We start from the raw sequence: 24,759 nt of genomic DNA on the forward strand, positions 1-24,759 counted from the left end.
TTAGATGTTGCCGAGTATAACAAGTATAACAATAAAATTTGGTAACTTAGTTGAATATAAACTGATTTTAAGATTTAGAAAGAAGAAACTAGGACCTTTCGAATGATATATATTATATTTAAGTGACCTTGAGAAATCTGTGTGTATTTCTCCAGCATACATATATATTTTTTTTAATTTTTTATGAATTCATTAAAAATGTCCTTCTTCCCAAACAACCTGTGCCAGTTCAACGATGAACCAATGGAAAAATGTTTTGAAGGAAAAAATTTAATAAAAATGATTTCAGAATATTGCTGGTCAACTGGGAACTGATGAATTAAAAAGAAATGGTTTTCGGCTGAAATGGCCAAAAATTTAATTTTTCTGCTTGATCTGATTCATCCCTTTCAATAAGAATAATATGATGAGATCAAGATGGAAAGTCTTCGTTTAACCACTTTAGAAACAACAGAATGGGTATATTAGAATGTGAGAAAAATTCTTATAATTCAGTAAAAGTAAAGAAAGATGGTACCACTAGACTTAAAACATTATGCTGGGTATACACGATACTATTTTTCGTACTAATCGTAGTATGAGTTGAAGTACGATTTTGTGATAGACGTTACTACAAATCGTACTATTTCCTTTGAAAAAAATGACAAGTAATAAAAATATCACAAAAATCAAAAATTTTTGATTTTCATACTTCGTTAGTACGACAACATGATACACGTTACTAATTTCATACTTATACGATTTATCGTACGACTTATCGTAACGTGTATACCTAGCATTATGCTGGGTATACACGTTACGATAAGTCGTACGATAAATCGTATAAGTATGAAATTAGTAACGTGTATCATGTTGTCGTACTAACGAAGTATGAAAATCAAAAATTTTTGATTTTTGTGATATTTTTTTTATTTTATTTTTTTTTTCAAAGGAAATAATAAGATTTGTAGTAACGTCTATCACAAAACCGTACTTCTACTCATACTACGATTAGTACGAAAATTAGTATCGTGTATACCCAGCATTAGATAAAGTATATAAAAAACATTAGACACCATTATTAGTCTGAGCAATTTAAGTTAAAAGAAATTAATTGAGATTCAAGAAAACATACATTATCTAGTAGTCGTTCCATTACTGGACATTTTCATGTAAATTATGTCATCCAATAATAAGTCAACGCTTACATTTATAAATGTTGCCAAAGCTATCCTGTTGTTAATATTAACTTTTAATATGTTTTGTAATGTTTTCTTCAAAAAGGCCTAGCAGCTAATTGAATATACATGAATACATACATATCGTCACCTGAAATGCAAACGGACTTAACTACACTAAAATTCAAAATCGAGTTTTTGATTGATTATGGTTATTTTTATCAAACTACATGCTCATGCAACATTTTAGACCTCTGCGGCCAAAAATGATAACTTTATTAAAGAAATTCAAACGCAAAAAATTGTCGAGAATACTTTATTATTATTGATTTTATAAAGTTTTTTGCTTCTTCTTTAATAAAAAATAAAAATGTAGTTGCGTCCGTTTGCATTTAAGGTGACGACATATACAACATAATCAAACATGAATTTATGTAAAACTAAAATAATATAATAAATTGAACTTTTTCTTCTTTTATTTCAGTTGCCCATGTATTTTGAAAGAACATTTGTTTGAATTATTCTATCCACAAAAAAAACCATTTCCGTAAAAATAAATGCGCACAAAAACGTGAAAATAAGTAAACATTTATTTTTATCGCATTACAAAATAAATTTGTTTAAAAACAAAAAAAAAACTCAAAAATGCGGCGAAAACATCCGCATTTTAACATCCGCTTGACATCGCTCAATGTAAAATCGTCATTTGTGGTTTTGATGTCTGTATCCGTTCTTTTGCGAATGTCGTCTATTGCAGTGGTCAACGATAGTATTGATGGTGAGCAACTAAAAGCGAACTTGTACAACTATCAATGCTTTACTGATAAAGGTAAGTTAAACAATAACATTAAACCATTAAGAATATATACTTATTTTTACATAATTAAGTTATACGTTTTTATATATTGTTGATTTATCATTATACTAAACTGTCCAGATTCATATGTCAATAACATAAAACTGTTTCATTTTGAGATAGTTATACCCTACACCACCATTATGCGCGATATTTCGATAAAAGTTGGCACATGTATTATCTTCTGCCCAAGGACCAAGCCTATTATTAGTTGTGTTCGCGTACTTTATAATTTGTAATAATTCGTACTTAATTCGTAATTTGTCAATGATATACATATCTCAGTGTTTTAAATACTCCAATTTCTTACTTTATGCTGATGATCTGAAAGTATTCTCTAAAATAGAATGTTCTAATGATCTATTAAGATTACAAAATGATCTTGATCATTTGAATTTGTGGTGTAATAATAATCATCTAAAATTTAATCTAAATAAATGTATACATATTACATATTCTCGTTTACGTAATCCATTTTATGCCACATATAATCTGGGTACGAGTAATATAAGAAAGGAAAATGAAATAAGGGATTTGGGCATATTATTTGACTCTAAATTAACCTTTAAATCACATTTAGATAATATAATTCCTAAAGCATATTCTACACTTGCGTTTTTAAAAAGAAATTGTACTGATTTTGATGATCCTTACACATTTAAATTGTTATTTTCGTCATTTGTAAGATCTAAATTAGAATATGGTGCCATCATTTGGAGTCCGTTATGCATCAGTCAAATTGCTCGCATAGAGAAAATTCAAAGAAAATTTATTTATTTATTAATAAATCCCGTTGTTTACATGGTATGATATCTTTGGAAAAGAGACGTAAAATTCAGTCAATGCTGTTCGTTTTTGACTTGATTAATGGATATATTGATTTCCAGACCTTTTAGAACAAATACCATTTTATGTACCAGGCAGATTATCAATCCGGCATAGGAATTTGTTTTATATCAGTTTAAATCACAGAAATTATGCTTTAAATAGTCCATTAATAAGATCATTAAATTTTTTCAATATTTTAAATAATAATTATACCTTAGATTTTAATGTATCAAAAACAAATTTTAAACATTTTTTGTTACAATATTTGAATTAATATTTTAATTTTTCTCTATAAATGTATACTTATATTCGTTTTTGTATATAAGATAAATAAAATAAAATGAAATATTTTGTATTAGTCTGTAAGGAATATATTGTTCTCTAGACTTGAAATAAATAAATAAAATTATCACTGGAAGTAACGGGATTCCGTTCGTTTACATTTAAAAACTTGTAACGAGAGAGCAAGAGAGTGTTAAAAGTGACAGTTCGTAGATAGTAGGGTATTCAATCGATTAACCGTTAATCGGTTAACCGATTAATTGGACGGTTAACTGTTCGAATAATTTAAAATTGCCGATTTTCAAATAACAAATAAACCGATTAATTTGTTTCGATTAATCGATTAACCGAAATTCCTTTTTTTTTTGCACATTGTGCCGATTTACACCATGACTTTTAAGACGTCGTTTTTTCTTAAATCTCTTTTGAAGTTGCTTTTACTCCACCCCTCTTATCCACAAATAGCAAAAGAGAATTAAGAACGTCTTAAAAGTCATGGTGTAGATCGGCACTTTAACATATTTTTTTGTATTTATTTTTCCAATTCAATTCAATTCAATTACAAATTTCAAATTAAAATTATATATTTTTTCGAACATCCAAGAAAAATGTTTAGTGAGTATAACAACTGACATATTTAATTTACATGGATTTAAAACTTTGTTTGCATTTACATGTACAGAATTTAACGAAACTATCAAAAGTATTCACTATCTAAAACAATCCAAAAAGGACACCAATATGCTAAGAAAGAACTAAAAAAACTGAGATAATGAATATTCTTCATCATGCTTTCGATTTCTCCAACATCTACAATCAGCGAAAGAGTTTTTTCCAAGTCAAGTTTTATCAAATCTAAAGAAAAAAATCGTTTAAAAGGAAAAAAAAATCAATTATATTCTTTTTATAAAATATTATTTCGGAAAAAACTCAAATGTGTATACAAAAAGGATCTCAAATACCATATTTGCTATTATTTTTTGTTGACTTGTTATGTTTTTTTTTTGTCTTTTATGTTTTTGTACACAAAATTCGTGGTTGTATTTTCAATTTAAAATTAAAATAGATATTATTCGGTTAATCGAATAATTTTAAATTAACCGATTATTAACCGAATAAATCTAAACCCCGATTAATTATTTGCTCGGTTAACCGATTAAACCAGAAACCCGATTAATTGAATACCCTAGTAGATAGAGAACATGATATTTTTTACTCGACATGTTTTTTACTGGACATTTTTTGGCCAGTAAAAAATATCAACATAAAAATATGTTTAAAACTTATGGTTGCAAATATAAACAAAAATAAAAAGTTGAAAATTAAGACAATTTACAATTTTGTAAAGAAAAGAAGTAAAATAATACAAAAAAAAGTTTTAAATTGATTTATAATAAAATACAACTTATTTTTACAAATTGTTGTTCACGTACTTTATTTGATTATTTTCAGATTAAGAGTAATTTATTTTTACTCTTTAAAATAAAGTTACTGGATATTTTTTACTGGAAAGTACGCGAACACACCTATTATTTAACTTAGAAATGTATTCAAAAAAAAAGTTCCTATATATAGAAATGTCTATGGGGTCATAAATGCTTGACTAATATAGATAGAAATCAGGCGATCTAATTGCATGGTGATTGGTCCATAATTGGTCTGGCTTGACCGACTATACTTTTCATCTAAAGTCAGTTGTGGGTACCGTGAAATAGCTCCCAAATGAAATAACTCCCAATGAAATTACTCCCAATGAAATAATTCCCATGAAAAATGAAATAATTCCAAAACTTGAAAAATGAAATAACTACCAAAGGGTAAAATGAAATTACTCCCAATAATCGGCGGTTTCATAATTTTTAAAATATTAGTGACAAAAAAGCGAAATAACTCCCAATGAAATAAATCCCAATAGAAATGAAATAATTCCCAATCCGAAGCAATTTATTTATGTAATCTAAAAAAAGGAACTACAAAAGTGAAATTATTCTTCGCTTACCAAACATTTTTTGCATTGCGGGCCTATAGCGTAGCGCAAAGTTTTACTCATTTGTGTGTATCAAAAACAACGATTTCTTAATCTGGTGCGAAATGAAAATCGGATTTCTGAAATATTATAAAATCTGAGTGAAGCCAGTTGGGATCTGCTTTTGCAAAGTAAAACCCAACCAAAATGAAATACATCCCAATACAGTGAAATAATTCCTAAAATAAAATGAAATAAAACCCAACAAAAATTTTCACAAATGAGGTACCGTGAAATAACTCCCCACGAAAAAATTAAATAACACCCAACAAATTTTTCACACAACTTAGGACTTATTTCATTATGAAACAACTCCTAACGCATAGGGAGTTATTTCATAATTTTTTGTTGGGAGTTATTTCATAATGCAATAACTCCTAAGTTGTGTGAAAAATTTGTTGGGTGTTATTTAATTTTTTCGTGGGGAGTTATTTCACGGTACCTCATTTGTGTCTACCGAAAATAGTCAGTAGTTGCTGACTAATTTCGATTGGCAACAAATTCGGTTATCACAACGAATCTGTTTTTTTTTTTGAAAAATGTCTCTTATTAAGAAAAATGTGAAGTGAAAAGAAGGTAATCTATTAAATTAAAATTTCCGAATTTTTGGATTTTTTTTCTTTACAAACCATCTCCTGAAAATTTCGAATCGAATAAAAAAAATTAGCCAAATCGCTCCTGCCGTTTTCACGTGATGCCATTACATACATGGACTATTTCATTTTTATATATATAGATTTCTTCTGGTTCAACATAGTTAAATGTGTATTTTATGGTTAACGGTAATTTCGATATGGCTTAAATCATTAATAAGTGTTTAAGTTGATAATGTTAATATGAAAATATTACATTTTATCTAAGATTAAGATTTAAGATTTTAATAATACTTATTATTGAAAACAATTTTATTATTAACGTTTCAAATGATTTTAGAATAACAGTTATAGAATTATAGATCCAACGATATTTCAGGGGCAAATGTAGTAGCTAAAATGTTACTCATTATCTACTATAGCGTATTAACACACAAAACTAGCGATATACATATAATTTGTCACATATGTGTCCATTGTGGCAATGAAGAAATTTATTAGAATCGGTCCATGTTTTTACCTACTGCCAATACATGTCATATATAACTTTATAAAAACATGCTTGTTTTATGCCTGTAATTTCAACAAATAGATATACATATACGGTGTAAAATACCTAGCTGATAAATATGCCTAAAAAGATAACTTGACATTAATTTCAAATCAATATCTACGGGTAAAAATTACCATTGGACGCATATTTTACAATAATAAATACAAGTATATCTGTTACAGGGGATTTTTTCTTAATAAATATTATTTAATCCAGCATTTAATTATTTGAATAACAATAATTTTTTTATACGTAGATTTTATAGTCTCGACCATGATACAACCATTAGAAGGTAGAATCACTAGGGAGATAGTTTAAAATTCTATGCCTTGTTACGTCAAATAATAGAAAAATAAAAAAACAGAAATCCAAAAATACGAATAATAACAAATGAAAATTGAGAAATATTTTGTTTATATTTGAAATGCAGTAGAACAATTATATACTAGAATTACAGTGGAACATGTATATGCTTTGCAAACTTTTTAAAAATTCTTTATTTTTAAAAAATTGTTTTTTAATCTAATAAATATTGAAATTTTACTGAAATAAAATAGAGACAATAAATAGATTCAGATAAACGCATTTATTTATTACATACAGTGGTGGCCACCAATTTAACACAAATACTTGAATTTTGTTCATCAACTGAATTTTAAGTGCGATAGAGCCAAAATAAAAGGACCTCTAAGGATATGAAATTTATTATTAATGTTTCTAGTTTCTGTAAAATGTTTGGAAAAATTGATAAAACATATATGGACAAAGATATGTGGAAATACGTTGACACACCTCAGCGAACATCCGCTGTTAATAACATGATATGACCGAAACTAATGGAACTAAAAATACGAAATTTGGTCCGAATATTTTATAATAATAAAATTATAATGATATAAATGTGAGAAAATATGTTTATTTAAAAAAAAATTGTTTCGTCAAGTTGTAGAAAAATTGTATGTGTTCGTGGTGAATATGTATGAATTGACACAGTCGAATAAAACACACTTGTGTGTTAAAACAGTCCTCATGCATACATATTTGTGGAAATATTTGAAAAAATAGTTGACAATTACATGGAATTTAGCAAACAATTTTTGTGTTAATTACCTGGCCACCACTGTATGTAAGTATTTGAAAAAATGTTAACGTACAAGTTGGATACAAAAACAATACAAATAATATATAATGAAGTGAGATTAATTTATAAAGTTCAAAAATTAGATATAAATTGGTCATCGAAAGTAAAACAATATTAAATAAATGTTTTAAAAATCTTACCAGTTTTTGTTCAAATGAACATTTACACAAACAACATTTAACACGTATGTTTCTTCTGATATTTTTTAAATTGAATTTAAATTATTTTTCAATTTAGTTAATTTTTGATTATTTTTTGTTTTAATTTTTGATGTTTTATTTCAATTATACTTTTATTTTTTATTTTTTATTTTATATTAGTCTGACAATTCAAGGCATGTATAATTGAGAACATATTTTGTAGTGATTCTACCTTTTATTGTTATTTATGGTCTCGTCCATAGACAACAACTAGATAGGTAACTGAGAGGCAAAAACCTAAGTCTGTTGTCAAAAACCTAATTCATGAGAATGTTTTGCATGTATTTTGTTATTGTATCACCCGTATGTGTGAAAAGAGAGTAATTTTTTCCATATATATTACTCTCTCCTTCCGTTCTATGTGTTTATTCTATGGTCTCGACAATAAATACAATAACGACAATATTTGCTAGTTGTCACATGATTTTCAATGTCTAAATCAGATATTTCAAATAAAAAATTTAACAATTTTTTTTTACGTTTTTACCTTTTAAAAACGGTGGTTTACTTCATTTAAATAAACTGAATACTTTTGATTGCAAATAAAAGCAGTTTCAGTAGTTTAAAATTGTAAGAACTCTTTATTTATACAAATGCACAACAACAACAGTTTTAAATAGTCACTTAAATTACACTTTATAATGTACAATAATGCAGTTGATGTTATTTGTAACAACGCCTATAATGAACTCACTACTTATACAGCACACTTTAAGGCACTTAATTTGTCTTTACTTAACGATGCTTCACATTAGACAGATTGGTTGGTGTTCTTACGGCCAATTTATATTTCATTAATGTAAGCACCTTCAACATTTAAGTTAAAGTGCTAATAACTGCATGCTATCAACATTGTTGATGAGTAGAAGCTTCTACCAATGAACATGTTTATAAACATGATGAATGTTGCAGGCAGTCGTTACAGACCGTTAAATTCAAATCACTAGTGCAAATTCGTAACACTACATTTTGTTTTTGCAAAATATGTATGTAATTTATTTTGAAATTATAAATTGTTTGTTTTTTGGAAAAATATGAGTTTTAGCATTTAAACAAAGAAAGATTTCTCAGCTACGATTTTGTTCACAAGGATCTGTGGTGTACTTTCTACAATGTTCTTTAACTGAATATTCGAATTCGAATATACGGTCGCAGCAAACAGCGTTGCCAATTTACGATCAATGGTCAACTGAAAGCTTTTATTCAATGTTAATAATGCCCACAGATATGTTACAGTTTGCTATTACAGCACTGCTATTTGAAAGCATTATGTTACTTTAAATCAGCCGTTAAAATCGTTATATTTGAATTCAAGTACAATTTCGTAACACTGCCCCCCGCTTAAGCCTGTTCGTCCCGAATAGGCATAGATTCACTTCTTCCATAGGCAGCTAGTCGTTTAAGATGTTCAACCTTAATTCCCGATATCGGTCTTCCACATTTCCGTATTCTATAAACCATGTCGTCCAATTTCTTAACTACCCTATGTGGTCCTTTGCAGTGATTCCTTAATTTGGATGACAAACCCTTATTACGTTGTGAGCTATATCTGGTTTTTATTTGTCTCCGAACGAGTTCATGCATTTCTTTTTCTGCTGAAGCACCTTCACCCATCTTGGAACACGGCCTGATGATCTTTTCTCTGTGGGACAGACCAAGCACTCCAACAGGAACCATTCCGTCGTTGCACTGTTCAACGAGGCCTCCATTGTTACATGGCCACTTCTCACATCCGCTGGTTCCAACACCAACAAACCATTGTCTATACAATCCTCCACTTCCTCACGGGCCCATTCCAAATCCTCTGACTGCTATGGCAACCTTTAGTGCTCAACAAAAACTAACTTTCTTACTTGAGACTTGCTCTCATAACCGACGTCAAGGGGTATTTAACATTTCTCCAATTCATGACTTTTTGTCCCATATCCAAAGTAATGCTGTGACTAATCATGAAGTCTGCACCAATGATTACTTCGTCCACAATATCGGCAACAACAAAGACATGATTAAGGCTAATACCACCAATAGTTAATTGCTCATTAACTTTACCATGGACAGCGGCAGGCTCTCCAATAGCGGCGCATATACTTACATTGCAAATTGGTTACATCGATTTCTTTACTAAATCTGTTCTGATAGACTGCGACGCTCTCGTGTGCTTCCGACCGTTGATGTACCCACTAGCAGTAAGATTTTTATTTTCCTGCTGCAGTACTAATATGGAGATGGTAGGGCCATCAGGTGTGGTTGTCAGATCCTGTCCCTCAGTGCTAGCTCGCTTTAAAGGTGGCTCCCGTAATGCTTGATGATTCGCCAGCTGGTTATTTCTTGATGGTGAAACATATCTGATTCGCGTTCTTGGTGCTCTGCAGTTTCGCTGAATGTGACCCATTTTTCAACAGTTTTAACATTTAACTTTGGCTTTAGTTTGTCTCTTACTTACAGCCTTTAAAACTGCCTCTTTTAATTCCTTTAATTCGTTGACCATACTTCTATCATTTTCAGCGACAACCTCGATTTTCCGCACATTACACCTCTGGGGCTTTGAAATTATCTTTGAGACGGTTTCAAAGAATGATGACTTTGGTGTGGCACATACTGCATATTTTATCTCTGGATCGCGAATACCATTCACAAATGCCTCTATCTTCAAATGCTCCAAAATCGGATGGTTCTCCCCTGGATAAATAAGCTGTAGCAAACGCTCAATTTACATCGCAAAATCTTGTAGCATCTCATTGGCAATCTGCACTCTACCACGCAATTCCATTCGGTATAATTCTTTTTTATGTTCGGCACCGTACTTACGTTGTAGCGCCTCCATTATGTCATCATAACAATTTCTGTTGCTCGCTGGCACGCTTTCAAGAACTACTGCTGCATTTTCTTTTAAAGCCAATATCAATTCTATAGCTTTTTCTTCATTGTTCCACATGTTTCTAACGGCAACTGTATCAAACTGGAACTTGAAAACATTAAATGGTGTGCTGCCATCAAAACAAGGGGCCTTTATTCTGCTAGATGCTTCTGAAATAACTCGAACCGGTCCATCTTGGCATTGAAGATTAATAACTTTTGTTTGCAGATCGTGCAGTTTATTGTCGACACCAAATTCTAAGTCGGACAGTTTTTTATTGACGTCTATGGCTTGTATTTCTAAACAGCTTTCTAAGTTGGACACCTTTTTCTCAATGCCATCCACTCTGCTGTTTATAACTTCCGATATTTGCTGAAGCTTCTCGTCTGTCGCTATAGAAGTTTCTTGAAATTTCATTTCCATTATTTTATTTTCTTCTTTAACTTCAGCAAGAAGTTTCTCGTTGTTTACTTTGGAAGTTTCATGAAATTCTTCTTTGACTTCTTTTAATTGTGCCATCATAGCAGCAAACATTGTTCTTAAATCCATGCTGCATGTTTTTGAACGTGTATAAACTTCCATTTCTTCCTTATACTCGAATTCGTAAGCACCGATGTCAATATCACGCCGCTTGAATTCATCGATCAGCCTCTTCTGCAAATCTGCCTTGTTACCTGCTGTTGGTAGCTCCAACTTACTCAATTCTTTCTTGAGTTGTTCAACTTTTAGTTCCTCAAACTTCATGCTTATTAATTTGCAATGCCACTTCTGACACCAATTGTTACGTTTTAACCTTTTCAAAACGTTTGTTTATTTCCCTTAAATAAACCGGATACTTTTGATTGCAAATAAAAGCCGTTTAGTAGTTTGAAAATTGTAACTCTTTATTTATTTAAAATGTACAACAAACACAGAATTAAATAGTCAATCAATGTTTTTTATACACGTTTATAAATTCGCAGAAATACAGACATACTTTATAATGTACACGAATTCACTTGAAAAATACAGCACACTCAGTTGATGTTTACTCGAAAAGCGTCTCTGATAAAATCACTAACGACTGCAACCTCTGCCACTATTTATAACACTACCATCTGCACTCTAGATTGCTTTTTAACTGTCAAAGTTCGTATATTCTAGAGCTTTCTAATACATACGCCATCTGTGGTGTACTTCCTACAATGTTCTTGAACTGAATATTCGAATTCGAATATACGGTCGCAGCAAACAGCGTTGCCTTACTTACAATCAATGGTCAACTGAAAGCTTTTATTCAATGTTAATAATGCCCACAGATATGTTACAGTTTCCTATTACAGCACTGCTATTTGAAAGCATTATGCTACTTTTAAATCAGCCGTTAAAATCGTTATATTTGAATTCAAGTACAATTTCGTAACAATATGGTGTTCGTAACATCACCTTATTGAAAGTACCTTGGGTTAGAGATGAGCGATGCCGTGATTTTTGAAGAACGTCGTTCTAAGTGAATGTGAGTTATAAATCACTGTTCTTTTAAACAGTGACCGTGATCACGTTTTGTCTATGTTAAGCAAAATTACAATTATGTTAAGAAGAATACATTATGTATTATTTTCATTCTTAAATCTGCTCGTATGTTAACCAAAAACTAATATTTGCTAATTTAAAAACGTCTGTTAAAAAAAAACATAGAAAAATAACAGAATTAAGCAAATGCAACAACATTTTAAGAGAACTAACTGATGTTAAGTACCAACATTTTATTTTATAGACCAGTGGTGCTCAAACACATACCATCAAAGCTTTGGTTGTGTTGGTAAAACAGCGGAGAATAAAAACAACAACAAACCACAACCCAGCAGTTCTAGGAGACAGTACCGAATTTTACCCATCATTTAGGGTGGGAGCTAGTTACTTTAATAGCCACGTGACTGTCCTAAGCAGGGGGTCAAATATTTTTTGTTGATTACAATGGGACTGTATAATAGCTGGTCCAAAGTAGGCAACGCATTGGTTTCACATACTGGTTACCAGTATTGCCATTTTAGCACTTTCAGTGCTAGATTTAGCATTTTGTTTCTTGAAAATGCATTGAAATTTGTAAAAATTATGCTAAATGCTTTTAGCATAATTAGCTTGATAAAAAAAAATTTTCGAAAAAATTTTTACTTCCAAAAAATATTTTACTCCATAAAAAGCTTTTGGAGAAATAAAAAATAACTTTTATTAATATTTCAACTAAATTTCTTTCGGTGTGGTAAGTAAATGAACACAACGCACAAATTTACTTCCTTTTTTTATAACTATGTAATGTGTTACGCATTTTTACAACTGTTTTATATCAGTAGTTTAAAGAAATTAAAAACAAAAGGGAAAATAATAACAGTTATTTTTTTTGAAACATTAATAGTAAGATTCTTTTGATGAATTTTTACTTCCATCGCCGTATTTAGGATATGAATTTGAAAATTTAATAAAGCAAGCGATTAGCTTAAAAAAAAATTGGGATTAGCTCAAAAAAAGATTGGGATGAAAAATCTGATACAATGATTTTTGGGATTCAAGTATATAATTTTAAAAATTCTGTCGGTGAAAATGTACTTAAAGAATTGTCTATTTTTCTATTGTCATTACTCATTTCACCATTTTCTAATGCCGACTTTTTAGTTTAATGGCTTTAATTAAAAAAAAAAAATTCGTAATATAATTAAACCAGAATTGTTAAGTTCAATAATACAAATTCGAGAAGGATTAAAATTCGAAAATGCATGTTGTTACACTTACAATATAAATAATGATATTGCAAATAAAATAAGATCATCATTCAATTAATTATTTTGTATAATCAGTAGGTATTCTAATTGCTTTTGTATCGAATAATATTGATAAATGTATTAATAAATTAAAAATCTTATTTCATTAAAACATTGAAGTTATAAAAAATATTTGTTATTTTATTCTTTAAAACAAAAACAGAAATTCAATATAAAAGTATATTTAAAAAAACTATATATGTATATTTAATGTAAAATACATATATAAAAGAATATTCAATTCTGAATATAATATATTTTTTAAAAATTAAAATATTTATTTAAATATTTGTGTACTACATTTTATAAAATAACCTACAATTTCTTATTCCCAATTTATTTTCAGAAAAATTTTTGAATTAATAATTCGTTACCTTAATATAGAAACGCCCTAACTCGTTTAGTTTTTTGCATACTTCGATAGATAATCCCGTAATACACCATTAATAAAATAAAATGTGACAACATTAAATTGGATGAAGACCTTCATAAAATTGTGTGTTAAAAAAAAATCACAACTACAGAAATTTAAGTTTTATTAAGTTGTTTTCTTCTCCTGTACAGTAATGAAAATGTTAGTTAGGGCCTTTCTATATTAAGGTAGCGATATGAAATGTAATCTATTAAAACAAGTCAACAATTGTTATGAACAAAATTAGAAAAAACTTTAATTTATATTTGTAACATTTGAAATAAAAATTGTATTGTTACATTGAAAAAATTTAGCACTTTTTTTCTTCTGTAGAACATTTTAGCACTTAGTTTTTCAAGTTTTAGCATATTTTGAAATTCATTTACTGGCAACACTGCTGGTTACATAGCGTCAGTTACCTTTCTAGCTTTGTAACTGGTTACTTGATCAGCTACTTGACTAGTTATTTTAACACTTGCATGTCCTAAGCAGGGGGTCAATTGACCCTTTAGATTACAATGTGACTATCGGATAGCTGATCGAAAGTAGTCAACGCTTCTGGTGGGTAAAATAAAGTGCAGTACAAAAAAAAGTTTTAAGTGTCTTCACCATATGTTACTAAGAGACACTAAAGTGACTATTGCCTTCATGCTATGTTACATGGGATACCAGTATACTTAAGCAAAAATAAAAATAAACTGTATGAGAATTATATCAGCACAATTTGTAAAAAACAGTTTGTATGAATTACTCACAAAACGTTTAAAGTAACTACACTCTAGATTACTTAGAGACACTTAAGTGACAATTGTCTTCACGCTAGATTACTTGGGATGCATAAAGTAACCTTTTGTCTTCTCTCTGCGCTACAAAGTGCACAGGCGTGTCAAATGACCAAAATATGTATATAAAATGGAGTCAGCCAAGTGATAAGACATTTGTGACAATTACTGTCTTTAAGGGATACATTGACTACTTGCTTAACTGCTGCGAACTGTTTTGATTTTGTTCTCTGAGATGAAAACAAAGCAACAAACGCATGATCATTATAAGACAACACACAAGTAAGTTTATAGTGTATGTGTATCAAAGTAACGTCGGCAGAATTTGCTTGCCCTAGGGAATTGTGATATTGAGCGACACTGTTATAGACTCATATAAATTATGCACCTAAAAATATGCAGTAACTGTTGTTGCAGCCTGTCCAGAACGGAAGACAGATGGACCAAAGGTAGAAAATGGATATTTAAGGTATTTTAAGTGTAGTTTAGAGAATAATTTTGTAAATTATTTTTATGTAGAATGCTTGATGGACACAAGGAGCCCTGCTTGTTTTATACGGGAATCTGTTATTTCTCGAAGGATTCATTGGAAACGCGAAATTGATAATAATTCTTCTTTTTACGGCCTGAATTCTATAAGTGTTTAGTTTTAAGATTTAGTTACATATTGTAAGGCCTAGAAATTAAAGGCATTAATAATATTATAATAAAAGTATAAAAAAAAATTCTATTGAAATTAAAACTTTTGGCAAAATTTTATTTTACTTGAATTTTGAAAATAAATGTGTTGAACTTGATGTATTTGTGGTTGATGATTCTGCGATGGTGTTTGATTGCATCCTTAGAAGGAATTTTCTTGATAAGGTAGGATTAGTATTGGCGGACAAGGGATCTTTGGTAGGGGATTTGGGGACGGTTGTGTGGAGGCTGACGATTTCGTGAGTGCGATTATTTATATGTGGGAACGTGTCTGAAGTTGAGGATTTGAGGATGGGTGAGTAGATTGGGGAGGATTGTAGCGAAAGACTGATACGGTTATTTATTTGTACATACTTGACACCAGAGAGTCCATCTGAACCTAGGACGAGGAGTGAGATTAAACTTAATTTGGAGGGACCGAAGCCGTTCAGTTGCGCACCAAGGAGATTATCATATGAATTCTTGGGGAAAGGGACAAGCGAGTCGGAATTTGCTTCACCTATTGTACTTGTGAGGAAGAAGACCGGGGAAATACGTATGTGCGTGGATTACAGGACCCTGAATAAGATGACACTTAGGGACAATTATCCGATTCCTCTTATTAACGAGTTCGTAAACGGTACTTTACGAAATTGGATTTGAGGAATGGATTTTACCACGTTTTTGTTGAGGATAGTTCTGTGAAGTACACATCCTTTGTTACCCCACTATGAGTTTTTGAGAATGCCGTTCGGGTTAAAGAATGCCCCATCTGGGTTCCAGCGGTTTGTGAACAAGGTTTTTGCGGATATGGTTAGGGATGGAAGGTTGATTGTTTATATGGACGACATTATGATAGCTACTGAGGAACATTTTCGGATTCTTTAGGAGGTGTTCACGCGTTTGGTGGAGAACAAACTGGAGTTGCGGTTGGATAAATGTGAATTTTTGAAAACTAATGTTAGATATTTAGGATATGAGATCAGTGGTGAGGGTATAAGGGCTGACGATACGGGTCTGAGCGCTGTAAGGGATTTCCCTGTCCCTAATAATGTACATTCTGTTCGTAGTTTTCTTGGCCTCACTTCGTATTTTAGGAGATTTGTTAAGGATTTCTCTACTATTGCGGATTTGACAAGGAAGGATAAGGTTTTCGAATTTGGGCCAGATGAGTTAAGGGCCTTTGAGACACTAAAGGAGGAATTATTCAGATGTCCGGTATTAGCATTATTTGATCCAGGGGATGAAACGGAACTGCACTGTGAAGCCAGTAGCATGGGATTTGGCGCTATTCTTTTACAAAAGAAGAGTGACGGGAAGATGCACCCTGTGTTTATTATTCCAAAAGGACAAGTGAGTCAGAGTCAAAGTATCACAGCTTTGAACTGGAAACTCTTGCTATTTTGTACGCTTTGAGACGTTTTAGGGTTTATTTACATGGAAGGAAATTCAAGATTGTTACTGATTGCAACTCACTCACAATGACTTTGGGCCGGAGGGAGATGAATCCAAGGATAGCAAGGTGGGCTTCGGAATTTCAGGATTACGATTATGTACTGGAACATAGAGCTGGGTCTCGCATGCAACATGTGGATGCGTTGAGCACGAGTTTGCACGTGATGCTGATAGAGAGTAATAGTTTTGAGGAGAATTTGGTAATATGCCAGAACAGGGACCCGAATCTGCTGAAACTGAAGGAGGAACTTCAGAGCAAACAGAGTAAGATGTTCGAGATGAGGAATGGGATTTTATATAGGAAGACTAATAAGAACGATATAGTGTTATTTTGCGTACCGGAGGCGATGGAAAGTCACGTATTATATAGATACCATGACGAGATGGGACACGTTGGCATTGATAAGATGACGGATCTTATATCAGGCAGTTATTGGTTTCCGAATATTAGGAGAAAGGTTTCCGATCATGTTCATAATTGTTTGAAATGTATTTCTTACTCGGATAAGCATGGTTTCCTAAATAGTATTCCCAAATCTACGGTTCCATTTGATGTCATACACATTGATCATTATGGCCCTGTTGACAATGGGAGACTTTTGAAGCATATATTGGTTGTTATCGATGCGAGTACAAAGTTCGTGAGGCTTTATCCAACAAAGACCAGGATTTTTGTTTTTTGAATGAGTGTGGTATACGACATGTGAAGGTTGCGACTGGTTCTCTGCAGGCTAATGGACAGGTGGAGAGAGTTAACAGGAGTATAGGTCCAATGCTGGCGAAACTTGTTCGCCCCGAGGATGGGGTTTACTGCGATACGGTTTTGGACAGTTTGGAGCATGCCTTGAATAACACTGTTCATAGGGCAACTGGGCAGCACCCGAGTGTGATGCTGTTTGGTTTAGGGCAGAGCGGTCCAGTGGCGGATACACTAAGGGAATGTGTACTTGACGATCTTCAGCACAGGACACAGGTCGACCACAGTTGTGTAAGGGAGGCGGCCTCTGGAAGGCAGGAATATTTACAGAACTATAACAAACGATAAGTTGACAAGCGTAGGAGACCGGGTACGGAATATTCGGAAGGTGACTACGTGATGATCAGGAATTTTGACTCACATGTGGGTGTGTCGAGGAAGTTGATTCCTAAATTTAGGGGACCGTATAGGATACCCAAGGTTCTTAGGAATGACAGGTATTTGTTGGAGGATGACGGGTGTATGGACCGTCGGGAATATCCGTCCATGGTTTAAGGGTCGGAAATGTGTTAAGTCAACACGAGATCATGTGATCTCATCTGTCAGGATGGCCGAGCTATAGCCAATATATGTGGTATACTTCCCTGTTTGGCATGTTTCCCTATATCCAACAAGCATTACTACGAATTCATATACATTTAAGAATTGTCGTTAAACAACAGTTATATTTTCTTATTTATATTTATACATTCCTTTGTATCCATATGCATTAGCCATACACATAACTAATTTTGGCGAAATTTTTGGCATACCACCACGTGATGGCCAATGTTGTATAAGTAATGAAAATCATTTTTTTAGGTCATTTGGAATCAAAAACATCACGCACCGAAACACGTGATGGCCAGTGTTGTATAAGTAATGAAAATCATTTTTTTAGGTCATTTGGAATCAAAAACATCACGCACCAACACCAATTTCTAACATAAACCATATTTTTTTTCTCTTAAAAATTATATAAATAATTTCATAATTTGTTTTGCCTTATTTAAAAATTATCTTTTGAAGTATGTCCGCAGTTATTATTAAAATAAAATATATTGGCCCATAATCATAGTCAAAAATAAAGTACATTTTAAGAGAATAAAACTCGACTTTACTTAAGAGCGGACTTTAGGTCTATCATAGACAAGTTAAAGTATACTTCTGACGCTGAAGTCGACTCTAAATATAAAACAAGCTGAAGTTGTTTTTAACTCGTTTAACAACAGCATCAGCTGTTCTTCGCCGAGTAAAAAAGTTCGTCACAAAGTAAAAAATGTTTAAGTTACAAGATATTGGTAGAGATTTTGCAATTATTGAACAGTTATCAATAAAATTAGTACCAAAATATCGTAATTATGATATTAATTTTATCTTTTCCATTTTTTCACAACAAACAACTTTCATTCTTTAGATGTCCCGGTTACTTTCATTGTTTACGTTTTTTGGATTTTTTTTTAATTTTGTATGCCAACTGTTCAGCGTTGCCACTTGTCTGTTTTTTGTTGTATATTGAATGAAAACATTTTCTACATTTGCGGTGGCACCCACTTAAAGTCGGTTCAATTTAAAACATACTTTAATTTTGACTATGGTTGCAAATTAATAAAAAGCTGGTTTTTATTTTAAAGTTGTTTTTAAAAAGAACCGACTTTAGTGTTTGACTATGATTATGGGCCATTGTATTTCAAAATAATTGAAAATATTTCATGAAAAACTTTTTGCGTCTGGTGCGTGAACTTTTTTAACAACCGCGAAAAAATAATACCGTGTTTTTTTATATTTTTTAATGCTCTATTCGACTGTGCTATGCCAATTTGCAAAAATTGTACAACTATTGACTATACATACTATATACATACATGTAAGAAATATTGTTTAACTATTGCATCATCTTTTTCTTATTACACATTGTCTTATTATACTCAATAAAGACATTGCTACAGACATTTAACAGTTTGTTGAATTATGTAAAAGAACGACATTAAAAGTACCGGTTCTCTCTCCATTTGTTACCAATGATGTTTTAAGAACGTTACCACTGAATGTTCAAAAATATAAAAGAACGACATTTAAAATGGAAAATGTGAAAGAACGAATTAAAAGTAGGTACCTGTTACTAAAGTTATTCCAGTGATTTTTCAAAAACGTTACTAGTGAATGTTGAAAAATATAAAGGAACGACATTTAACAGTACATATGTTGAAAAATATAAAAGAACGACTTAAATGTACCTGTTACTTCCTATATTCAGTAACTGTTATTACCAGTGATTTTTCAATCACAGGTATGGAAATATCGCTCATCTCTACCTTGGGTTAGTTAAAAATCTGTTCATTTAATTTTAATTCAATGAATTTCTGTTTGCATTTAATAAGTATGTATATGGATATCGTTTTTCTTAAATTTGCCTACTTTTTTCGTAAATCATTTCAAGATTTGTAATTAGATATAGATTTTTGTAAATGTTAAAAACTTGATATGAAATTGAAGTGATTTAGCAAATAATAGTTTAAGGCTGTGCATGAATAAGGACTAAACACTTATTTGTTCTTCTTTCAGACAACGCATCTCCAAACTTGAGTCTTCGTCAAAGCTCCATTGGTATACAAGTTTCATATTGGCCGTCACATCAAATCATTACCCGTATATTTGCAATTTTTCTACGGGAAATTCTTCACTATCAAAATGTCTACATACTACCAATTGAGTTTAATGGAGATACCGACGAAGACTACTATGAAGGCAAAAGGCTTACCAATACTCTTGACTTATTAATGTAAGTCCAATGGTGCAATCGTTTGTCCCATTTCACTTCCTCATATGCTTTGACCAATTTATAGAAAACATCCTCAATATCCAAATTTACCAATGATAAATTTAGGCGTTTGGACCCCACCGATGGGCCATGGGTTAAGACCGCTGGAAGTCTACGAGTCTGGTGTTTCGTTAGATCCAGGACGCTTTGGCTGGTTTGTTGGCCCAGCCGAACTTAATGTAACGATGGAAGGTTTGCACTACTCAATATTTTTAAACAGGTCAAATACCTTCTATGAGCAATATATAATAGATGAAGATGAACTAAATTTGCTCACACGGGGAAACGAGTAAGTACAGAAATGCTTATTGCTTATTAATGCTTCAACATTAATTTATGTAATTCCTTTTTTTAATAGACATGAATACTTTGTCAGTCCGATGTGCAAACATTTTCGATGTGCTACACTCTTAGCTGAATATAAAATGGAAACCTCGTTTGTACAGCAGCAGATTAAAGAAATTAAGGGTTATTTGAATATACTATGGTTGGGATCACGATTTCGTTCGGAAATCGATCGTTTATATTTGAAATATACCGATTATAATGCGAGTGGCAAAAATAAAAGATTTTTAGTTTTGCACTGGAATCCTTCGGATGTAATCGATGGTAAAAACACATTTCAACACATTGAATTACCGCTTTGTGAAGAGTCATTATCGCTGTGGAAATCCTATTGTAAATACGAATTAACTCCAATTTTTAAGTACCACTCTAAACACCTACTGGCCGATGAACGCCTAATGCATTCCTTACGTTTATTTTGGATCAATAATGATGAACTAACACATCTCTTTATGGATCTCGATCAGAAACGTTCACAAAAGGGCTACGTAACGGATGGGATATACAATGAGTTGGCATGTGACTGGCTTCGATATCATATCGAAACATATAATTTGTGGATATCCAAGGAACCGATGACACTGTCGATTGGCGCTATATTTCCCATAAAGAAAAATACTAGAGGCCATCAAAATCTGGTATATGCAGTGCAAAGTGCTGTGCGCGCTGTTAACAAAAATAGTACAATTTTAAGAAATTACAATCTGAATGTCATTGAAAATGATGGCGAGTGTAAAGCGGACGTCGTAATGAAGTCATTTATTCATCTGTTCAATGTGCCAAAACTTTTGGGTGTAGTTGGTCCCGCCTGCAGTGAAACTGTGGAACCGATTGCTGGTATATCAAGGCACACCAATATGGCTGTCATTTCATATTCGGCCGAAGGTGCCTCATTTTTGGATCGTCAGGCATATCCATTCTTCTTTCGCACCATTGGTTCGAACCGTCAATATGAAGATGTTTACACTAGCCTAATGAAGGATTTCGGGTGGAATCGAGTGGCAGCTTTGACGGAAGATGGTCAGAAATACACCGAATATATTTCTCACATGGAAGCGACATTAAAAAATAACAATATGGAACTGATAATAAATAAGAAATTTTTAAATGATATAACACACGCAGAAATGAATAAGGTAGGCGATACATTATATGTATGTACACTTTCCGGAGCATTTTAAAAATTTAAAACTGTTTTTATGTATCACTAGCCTTTAACCCACTACTTCGTTAGCGAAGCAAATCAACCAATGTTTAATAAAAGTGAGACAATTCAAGTTTAATTTGTTACAGTTCAGATTTGAAAATTACAAAAAGTACTATATTGCATCGCAATATAGAAATATAGCCATTTAATTTCCACTTCCATTAGTGTACATATTTAAAAAAAATTGGTTTATTGGTTTAGGAAAAGTAAGCCCTTTTTCTAATTCTTTCCTAATCAATGTATTGATTTGCAAAAAAACAAAAATATCACTTTGAGAAGATAGAAAATTGATATAAATGGAGCAAAAATCATGACATCATGACAGATTGAATAATAATATTTTGGGAAATAAACCTTTTATTTGAGTAAGTTTTTGTTATTTAACAACGTGCTTTCTTCTCAGTTATAAATATTATTTGTATAAATTCACTGCAATTTTCTGTTTGTGGGATAAGCTAGTTCCTATGCACATTTGACTGGTTGCTTCGGCCAGATCATCAGGAAACTTTCCACCAAAGGCTGTAGATTGGCTAGAGATGTTATACAACTAAAACTACAGAGCGAATGAGAATTACATACAAGTTTTACTTGTAAAAAAATTAAAGCTTTGACACCAATAATAAACTGTGATTTTATATTTTCTTACTTTTCCTATACTTTTTGTTATGTCCCAATTAGAGATACGCACACTTTATAATGTACAAGAATTCACTGGAAATACAGCACACTTTAAGGCACAGCGTTGATGTTTACTCGAACTCAACTATTTGTACACACGCCATCTCTCGTTAACTTTCTACAATGTTCTTTAACTGTCAAAACTCTTATACTCGAATTCTAGAGCTTTCGATATTATTGTTCGCAGCAAACATTCAGAGATGCCATACTTACGATCAATGATCAACTCAAAACCTTTTTTAAATGTTTTATGTTCGACAGCTATATTAATAGCAATTGAGGAACGTGATGCAACTAGTCATTAAATCCGTTATAATTGAATTCAAGCACATTTTCGTAACAGTATTAAAGAAATGTTATATTTGTCATAAAATGGTTACGGTTTTTGTCTATACTGTAGCAAACTATTTTCACCACCAATGGAAGTAAAATAAAATAAATTTTTTAATCAGAAAACGAACATTCTGCTAATGGTTTAGCCTGCATTGTATCCATAGCTGCCAGATTTGATGATTTTCAAAATAGCAATTTCAAAAATAGCAATTTGACGATTTCTTTCTCGAAAATGACGATTTTCTGCATTATGAAAATATGGTACTATTTTATGACATAGTTAAAGAATATTCTCATTTTGTTGGTGAATGTGAAAAGCAATATATAGATTTTGAATTTGGTTAATTAAAATTTTTAGATTTTAAATCAATTTTTGTAAATAAATTACTGAAATAAAACGGGAAAATTCTAAAGCAACTTTTCCTATTTTGACAAAATTTATTCAGAATATAATGTCATTATCCCATTCAATTAAAGCCACCAAGCTTGAATTTATTCTTTAATCTCAGGCATTATTACCTTTCGAATGGACCACCTACAGCGTGGTTGTTGTTGTTGTAGCAGCAGTGATTGCTGAGCAGCGTTGCCACAAAGAAAATATTTTTCCTACCAACATACACTCTAAAACCTACCAAATTCTGTCCTATCCTACCAAAAATTTAATTTTAAATAAATATAACATTTGATTACACAGGGCAAAAACTTTTTTTTGTTGCTATTACATGTGGGTTTGTCATAATGTAATAAATCTGAACAATTTCTGCCGATTTCGATTTTTCATGATTTTTATAAAACAAAAAAATTGGATATTTTTATATAAAAAATATTTTTTTTTTCAAAATTCAGTCAATCGAAAGAAGAACCATTACCTACTCAATTTTATGTATATCAAACAAAAAAGTAAAATATTGTGAAAATGAGCGAATTCACTTAATTGTGAATAAATTCGAAAATAATTAATCGATTTTTAAATATCTTATATTAGGGTTTAGCATTATTTATGTGGGAGCAGTGATTTAATATTGTTTTGAAACATACAATGCAAAAACAGCTTCCATATTTCACTTGCAACCAATCAAAAAGTTGAATCCACTCACTCCTAAATTTCCGCTTCGTTTTGCAACTTTATTCACTACAAAAAGTAAAATTATAGATATTTTATTCATATTTATTTTCTATCATTGCCGTTTGATGTTTGGTTTTCTCCATCAGCATTAATTGCCAGTCTTGGAGTTTTTGAAAGATATCTAAAAATACTACATATTTTAACTATTAAATAAAATTGTAAAAAAAAGTAACTGTTTTGCGGCCTTTTGTTTAAGAAATACAAGTGTTTGTTTACATTTAATTTGCACTGACACTATGATTTTGATGTTTTTCATATAAATGCAAAGATGTTATACATTTAACGGCGTTAAGTTCAATAATCAGGGTTTCCAACTATTTTATTTCACACATGTTTTTTATTTTTATCTTTAAATTTAAAAACTATAAAGTTTAAAAATATAAATTGTATTTCCTACCAAAAAATTAAAAAAATTGAACAAACCAACCAAACTACCAATCGTTGTACTTGTAAATAAAATCTACCACTTTTGGTCCAATTGGACCAAAGCGGCAACGCTGTTGCTGAGTTGATAGCCCTTGGCCGAATGAACTCGGCTATTCCGGTGCATAGAACCGGCTGTCGTGGGAATGATGTGGTCGTGGTGCTATATTTTAATGAAATTATCTTTAAATAGTAATGTCAGATTATTCTTTCGGGTCATAATAAAGATTTAGACATTAAATTATATTTTGTGTGTTTTATTTAAAATTCAAAAAAATTCTGAATGAAACCTTATATCATAGACAACAACTAGATAGGTAACAGAGAGCCAAAACCTAAGTCTGTTGTCAAAAACCTAATTCATGAGAATGTATTGCATGTATTTTGTTATTGTATCACCCGTACGTGTGAAAAGAGAGTAATTTTTACAAATATATATAGAAATCTTGACCTTTTTAATTTTCCGATTTTT

The 24,759-nt window shown here is 31.4% G+C and overlaps 1 protein-coding gene across 2 annotated transcripts in view; it reads left to right on the forward strand.

Moving 5' to 3' along the window:
• The first annotated feature begins 1,661 nt into the window (after positions 1–1,661).
• Positions 1,662–24,759, forward strand: part of LOC135950239 (receptor-type guanylate cyclase gcy-17-like) — a 28,992-nt gene continuing 5,894 nt past the window's right edge. Inside the window, exons 1-4 of one of the 2 annotated variants that reach the window (XM_065499773.1) lie at positions 1,662–1,986; positions 19,920–20,136; positions 20,201–20,464; positions 20,534–21,656. In XM_065499773.1, coding sequence (XP_065355845.1) covers positions 1,803–1,986; positions 19,920–20,136; positions 20,201–20,464; positions 20,534–21,656 — 1,788 coding nt within the window. In that variant the 5' untranslated portion in view covers positions 1,662–1,802. Of the gene's footprint in view, positions 1,987–19,919; positions 20,137–20,200; positions 20,465–20,533; positions 21,657–24,759 lie in introns of those variants that run through there. The other variant, XM_065499774.1, reaches the window with a different exon arrangement.

The sequence above is a fragment of the Calliphora vicina genome, chromosome 2 (genome assembly GCF_958450345.1).
Source record: "Calliphora vicina chromosome 2, idCalVici1.1, whole genome shotgun sequence".
Lineage (NCBI taxonomy): Eukaryota > Metazoa > Arthropoda > Insecta > Diptera > Calliphoridae > Calliphora > Calliphora vicina.